We start from the raw sequence: 7641 nt of genomic DNA on the forward strand, positions 1-7641 counted from the left end.
GAACGGGTTTATGTGGGGATTGGTTGCCCTCTAGCTGTCAGCATTAAGAAGTTAGGGTTAGGACATATGTTCTAAAATTGCTCTGGAGGTTAAGTTCATAAAGTCTCATCAGTTAGTTTGGTGAACTCGGGCTGAATCTTTGAAATATTGGATCATGTTAGCGTGGCGCTCCAGCAGGGGAACCTGTAGTACATAAAAGTCAGACCTTGTCAATATGGCCTACTTAACGTTCAACATGAATGTTTCAAATTATTATTGAGCATGTGAGAACGTCTGTGATGGGTAAGGTTAGGTTAAGGTTCAGTACGGAGCGCAGCTAACGGTACACTGGATATCGTCGGAGTCCTTTACAAGATCCAGAATCTGGTGATTTATTATGTTATAATTGAAAGGCGATGACTGGAAAGCATCAGGGATCAGCTCACGGAGCGTATTTGGCTCCCGCTGTAATGGCTTCCATAACTTTCTCTTTTTCTTTTGGGGAAGAATGTTTTGTATATTCCATTCGTAAGATGATAATTTCACTTGTATGCTGCCTTGACAGCTGTCATCAACTCGCTACAGCCAAAGGCACAAAAAGCAACGGGGTTAAAAAAAAAAAAAAAAGGTAGCCGTAAAAACCAACCGCCCGGTAAAGGCGGCGAGAGAAGGGAAGATGAGAACATTTGTCCAAGGTTTTGTGATGCTGACTTTTGATGAGGACTGACTCTTAGGCAAAGAGTACAATTCCCTGAAAATGGCTTTATCTCATATTAATCTTTCAATCCCAAACATTTCTGCTGCTCCACACGATGATGTCCTTTTATTGCTACTGTTCCTTCACCTCTACTCAGTGAGTCGTCTCCTGAGGTCAAGAGGTCGGACTTCTTTAGCAATTCAACCCCAAAAAGTGTGTTTTTCCCTTTAAACAGCCAAATTGTCACCTCATCCAAATGCATATTTTTTTCATTTGGTAGTAAAAGTAGTCCTTGAATGTCCTTTTTTTTTGCTTTCGCTAAGCTTGACTGACGCTCCATAGATGATCTGGCCAGGATGCGGTTACTGCACTTCCTTTTTAACTCTTGTTTTGTGGTTGCTGCAGATTCGAAAGGATGATTTCATTAAAAGAAAAAAAACACAACAACAACAACAACATATATACAGTTCTCTGATGCAATTATAATGTCATCCACACGCGCACGTTTAATTTTGTAAGACTGAATGAAGGAAGGCATGATCGACTCAGACTGAATCGCTTTGCTTTTTGGTCTCAGAAATCTCGCTGCACTTTATACCTCTTGAACCCAGTTGCTCAGTGTGAATAAAAAAACTGTTGTTGCTCTCCTGCAGTTTTGTGAGTGTGTGTGTGTGTGTGTGTGTGTGTGTGTGTATGACAGATCCCCTGCCCGGCCTTGTATTAGCCAGGAAAACTACTTTTTAACTTAAACTCACACATATTTATTTGTGTTTCAGGCTGTAAATGCACGCCCTTTCGGTTTAAATGCAGCCTTGCGTCCAAGGAATGGACCGTGAGGGCTTTTCCTGTTTTAATGCTGCACTGGGTTCTTTATTGCTGTCAAATGTAATTCAACTCGATTTGATTGCACTGAAAGTCTTATTTATTAGGCTCCTGGCAACACAGTTGTGAATGAAAATTACCTCTTTAAATGGCTACTTGGAAAACAAGCCAAACGCCTCTCAGCTCCAGGTTTCCTTGAACAAACCTTATTGTGCTTTAAGTCACGCAAAAAAAACAAAAAAGAAAAAGAAAACATAGTGGCATCAGTTAAGCAAGTGTACAAAGTCTTTGTGGTAACATTCTTGAATGGAAGGGCGTTAAATTTCGATGGAGTTGATGAGAAAGCTGCTTTTTTGAACTACAGGCTGTGTGTGTGGAGCTTTATTGCCGTGGTTGAGATTAGCAATGTGACTCCAAATAGCCAGATTAGAATAATTACAGGAAATAGCTGTGAGATGGTTTGATGTTTGCGTGCATCTGTATTATTCATTGAGAGTCCCTATTAGCAGAGCAATATCTTGCTTCTTCATGCGTGTCGCCTTAAATATTTTCACTGGTTGTCCCGAGAATGGGCGCCGAATGTGTGTGTTCGGGGTGTTTAAAAGGCAAAACGTCAGGACATATGAGAAGGTAATTAGACGTAATGTCATTTTACGCACTCTTTTTCGTGAGAGCCAAGCGATGCAGTAACATGTCCAAGGCAAACGGCTGCGTTCAAAACTGTAGTTTTCCTGAGCGTCCCCCCTAAGCGAACCATGGTATGGCCCATTTCTTTGTGTTCTAGATCAGGATCCAGATAGCGTCTCATCATCCAAGCCTTACTCCACTTTTCCCCCATTAGATTTTCTTTTCCCTTAAATTCCCTCACACTAACTCACACACATCCCACACACACAAACACGCACACACACACACACACACACACACACACACACACACACACCTCGTTATCTTATTTGTGGCCTTGGCAGCCAGATTGTTGCCTTGTGGTTCAGTAGCCCAAGTTTTCTCTGTCACAGAGAGTCGTGGGTGCAGAACCTTCACCACACAAGCTTCCAAGAGAGCAGGAAGTCAGTTCCCAGCATGCTTTGCCCAACCCAGTGAAACCTGGGATGGATTAACCTTGGGCTTTGGGGGGACCAACTTGGAAAGAACGTTATGCAACTTCCCATATAGATCTCCCCTCTCTCTTTCATGGAGGAGCAGTGTTGGGGTGAACAGGCATTTCTTTAGAAGTGAGGTTCAGTGTTGGAGCTTCTCGTCTGTATGTAACTCTGTATGTGCTAGTAGCATCATTTGTAGGAGAGTTAAGAAATAAATATGATTCCTCCATCTTTAAACTGACTGTAATTGCACATTCATGATCTATTAAGCACTTTTTCACTTCTTCTTCTTCTTCTTCTTCTACATTATTCAAAATGTTCTAAATGTTCTTGGAGGTACATTTCAGCCTGTCATTTTAGTCTAGTGGAACTACAATGGTGGACAAAAAACACAACCCAGGTATGTGAGTCAAATTATAGGTACTCGTACTCTCGTAGTACTCTTTGTCAGTTTCTTTCTTGAGTTGAATACTCGCTTTTTTAAACATCAATACATTTCTGTATTGCTCTCCAGAGTTATACGCTCTAAAACCACCGCAATGTGCACAGTAAACACTTGAAACTAAAATGAGATTTTAAAATTTGTGATGTGTCAATCATTGACCGGAGATACAGCAGCGGTTTCCTCGTACGGAACGGTTGTTATTATCTGCCATCGCCATCATCTGCATCAGAGTGTGTTTAAACATGCTTGTTGTTTCAGACATGGATGTTGTCAGGTTTCGTAGAGCTGAGCTGGTTTCCGATTTCAAATCGAACCCATTTGAGAGCGACCAAACTTGATTTTTCTTTCTCCTGTGAGGAACACAGCTTGTGGACTGTCACAATTCACACTTAAAAAGAACAACCTGCGCCAAAAGGTCAACAATATTTGTCTCACTTTCCTCTCTTCAAGTACCAATACACCAAGAATTAACCACAATACTCAAGTAAATGAAGGCATTTACAGTAATCTAGATATTTCCTCAGGGCCAGAGGGCAGTGCACCATCCGTAAATAAAAACATTTTATTTATAAAGCACCTTTCTGTATGTTACAAGTTCTTCCCAGTAACAGACATGGTTAGATGCTAGAAGTAGCAGATTACCCAACTACCATTGTTAAATCCCCCCGCCCCCCGCTAAAGTCCCACTAAATCCATCAAGTCATGCAAAAGATATTTCAGATTGTGTAAAAATCAATAATCCAATATGGCTTCCACAGGAAGTTAGCAGCAGCCATCAAAAACAATAGAGATCCAGCTTGGACCATATTGAAAACACGTGTACAGTTTAACAGGATTCTGTGATACGGTTCTTGAGTTACAGTGTGGACATGAATGGCGAGCGGCGGCGGTGGTTACAGGGGCGAAAACATGGACTCTGTGAAAGATATTTGAGTGGATACAATAAGAGAGAGAATCCATGTAGACAGCTAGAGAAAACAAGAGACAACAAAGACCCTCAACAGCACAGTCGCCTTTGTGTTCAGCCTGGAGCGAGGAACAAACCCAGAACGCAGACAGAACCTCAGGTTCCTTCTGCTGTTATACGGCTGCAAAACATCATCTTAAGAATCTGGAAGCTGAAATTTAAATGTGATGGGAAGCCAGTGTAGAGAAAACAGGACTGGTGTAACGTGACACCTCCTGGATGACTCGGTCAGGAGCTTGGCAGCAGCAGTGTGGACCACTTGTAAGAGGATCAGGGTTAGCATCGCTAAGCAGGGAACTGAATGAACTGTAGCACCAATTAGATGGATGAGAGCCACATTTGGATTTGCACATAAAACCCTGTGATACCGCGCAAGATGATGTTTAGGAGTGTTTTAATGGTGCGTATTTTCACACAGTTCTGTAGTTCAGTCAGTTTCTCTGAGACAGTTGTTCCAGAGAGAACTTTGTAAGGCCCCGAGGGTCCTAGCTCAGGGATGCCCAAATCTTTTTACGCTGGACTGATAAAACTGAAAACCAGTGTTTTGTTATGAATGCAAAAGTGTGTAAAGATCCGAGGTTCCCTTGTAGTTGAATAAAAACTTAACTCTTCATGTTTCAGTTACAATGTAAATGCAGTTTTGTAAGTTGCTTCCATTGTATAACTGATCATTTTTAGAGTGCAAGTTATTCTTTGAACCCGGAGAACAAATGTAGTGTAACATCGTAGACTGGTGCTTGACCCATACAGTGCATGAGTGGCTGTCACATGCTGCCGACGTCCTTTGCAGTGTCACCCTGCCATCAAATTATATATATATATACACAAAAAAGAGTCATTCAGGGATCCTTTTCATCACACAAAACAGCATAAATAGTGACGTACAGAATATTTTAAAAAACAGGTGTAGATGATGATTTCAATGATTATTTAGCTTGTTTATTTTTTTCTTTTTTTTTTTTACACCTTGAGGGCTAAGTCAAACCTAACGGCAGGCCAGTTTTGGCCCGCAGGCCCTACTTTGCCCTGCTCTAGTGCTCCTGCTGGTGATTCAGCTTTGATGACATGTTTGCTTTGAGAGATCTTAACACACGCCAAAGAAGAAGTCCAAGCAGAATTATTTGACATGCATTTCTCTCCAGTTCTACGGTTGTTATACTTGGAGAATCCAACAACAGAGGGAAGAGTTCATTAAAGGGATAACAATTTCTCTCTGTTTCCCCCCAGGAGGCTCAGGGAAGCACCGATCCAAAGAACCAAAGAAGAAGAACAAGCAGAGGCTGCGGTTTCGAGCTCAGAACCAACACAGCGACCACTTGGCCTCTGCACGCTCCAGTCAGTGAGGACTTAAACCACGGACTACCCATTGAACAAAGAACCAACGCGAAGCTGCTAACTGCTGCTGCACCCAGACCCTGACCACCGACTATCACGAACCCCACCGCCTCCCAGACCTCCCCCACCCACCCACCCACTCACCACAACACCGGCATGACTCACAAATCACTACAAGAAAAAAAATAACCAAAAAAAATTGATGTCTAACATACAGTATCAACATGCATCATGCCTCTGCCTCCTGCTGCTTCTCCCCCAGGTGACTCCTGCAGCCCCACCCCTCGCCTTTGCCTTGTGGACCTTCACAGTTGACATTACTGAACTCATTTCCCGTCATTAACAATGTCATTAACCGTCCAGGGTGATGGAAGATGGAGGGGCAACCAGAGACTGTGGCGGGGGCGGGAGATAGAGGGAGGTGTACAGGAGAGCGAGTGAGAGAGTTGGTGAGCTAAACCGCTGGGGGTGGGGGGGACGGGGGGGACGGGGGGGACGGGGAGGCGTTCAGCGAAAAACCCCTGAAGGAGGGGAGGAGGAAACAAGATGGAGGACGAGGAGGTGAAAGAGATTCGGCTGAAGCAACTGATGGACAAGAAAATGGCTTCTTGAGCTGAAAGAGACTGTTTTTTGTTCCTATATTTATGTCAAAGCGACCCTCACCTTTCCTTGGAAATGGAGATGGAGTGTTCCCATGTGTGGCCTTTATGTTATGTACATTTTTGAGAGTAATATTAAAGAAATTAACATGCATAGTTGCAAAGTATTTTATTCTCAGCACAAACTGTTTACGTTCAGGCCGCTTTATGCTCTAACTGTATAGTGTGGATAAAGTAAAAACAAAAAAGAAATTTAGTTGTTCAACTAGCATGGCAACAGACTCATGTGTACATAGTTTATCTAATTATGAAAGCTTATTACTGTATTTTCAGTATTGACTTGTTCACCGTTCTAAATGTTTTAGAAGTTAAAAAGGATGTACTACCAAGCTGCAGATTAAAATGATTAAAAACAATTAATAAATATAGCCGCCACATAGCTATTTCATTTATATGGTATATATTTGATTTATTTATTAATTCTATTTTGTACTTCTTTGTTCGGTGAGAATTTTTGCCTCATACTGTTACTCTTATATGCTTAAATATTATTTGAATTCCTCATAACAGTGCGTATCTTTAACACCTGGAAAAAGGTTTTTGTTTTGTTTTTTTGTCTGATGTCACGCAAAGTGTTGTATTACATTCATTTGACCTCAGCTACTGATTTCAATGTTTTGAAGAAAAGACAAAAAGACAAATACAACTCTGCTTTGATATATTCTAGGTTTAACAATTAGACTCCAGCAAATGTATGGTCATAGGACTGCATATGTGTACATTGTGTTTTATTAAAAATACATTTCATGTGACTGTATAATGAAGCTTTTCATTATTGTCTATAATATATGTGGCTAAACTCTGAAACTGCTGTTTCCTTGTCTCACTTTAGTTTACAATTGCAAAAACATTTGTGAAATCCATCATGTCGCGCTGCATGACACAAGCGCTGCCTCGAGCCAAAGGATTGGATATGGTCAATTGGGCCTTAACGGCATGACGGCGCTCTAAAGGGTTTGTAATTCAAGATGACGTATCCTCCTGAAGGGTACCAAACCAGCGCATGTCATTGGTGGCTCATTCATTTCGAACATGTAATGCCATAACAACGTGTCTGCCGCTGCTGCTCGTCCTTCATCACACACACACACACTCAGCTGCCTCTTGATGGGATGCACGTCACACTTATTCATTTTGAAGGTTCCCAAAACAACAAGACAACAGATATAAAAGCTCTTTTTTGGGGTAAGTCTCTCTGGTGTATGGGGTGGTGGTGTGGGAACGCAAGTCATGGCTAATTTAGCCCAGCACACTATATAATACACCGGATTTGCCGCACAGCTTATAGATGCACAGTAGCAGATGAAGCACGCTGTGTAACATCTTTATCATCGGGGGAGAAGCATAATCAGCCTTCCTGCTTTGATTAACCACCCACTAATCATGAGATTTCTGCGGTGGAGCCTATCAGAGCTGAAACGCCTCTCCTTCTCTCTCTCTGCTACATCTCCATGTTAAGGCCTAAATCACAGCTGGTTCAAGGGACAGGACATCACTGCTGCGGAGGCCTGAAACTGGCAAAAACGTAAATAAAAATGCCAAAAATTAGGAATCATCAGTCAACAAACTACAGTGCAGTGCATCCTAGCCTCACAACTCACTCTCGAGATGATCTATAAATGATGGTTCCTTCC

The 7641-nt window shown here is 42.0% G+C and overlaps 1 protein-coding gene across 3 annotated transcripts in view; it reads left to right on the forward strand.

Annotated features, from left to right (window-relative positions):
- rspo2 (R-spondin 2) overlaps nucleotides 1–6796 on the forward strand; it is a 68541-nt gene extending 61745 nt beyond the window's left edge. For all 3 annotated transcript variants that reach the window (XM_086217363.1, XM_086217364.1, XM_086217365.1), the window contains one exon: nucleotides 5241–6796. In XM_086217363.1, coding sequence (XP_086073489.1) covers nucleotides 5241–5356 — 116 coding nt within the window. In that variant the 3' untranslated portion in view covers nucleotides 5357–6796. The remainder of the gene's footprint in view (nucleotides 1–5240) is intronic.
- Nucleotides 6797–7641: the final 845 nt, after the last annotated feature.

The sequence above is a fragment of the Aulostomus chinensis genome, chromosome 11 (genome assembly GCF_037954235.1).
Source record: "Aulostomus chinensis isolate RoL2024-O1b breed Wild chromosome 11, RoL_Achi_v1.0, whole genome shotgun sequence".
Classification (NCBI taxonomy): domain Eukaryota; kingdom Metazoa; phylum Chordata; class Actinopteri; order Syngnathiformes; family Aulostomidae; genus Aulostomus; species Aulostomus chinensis.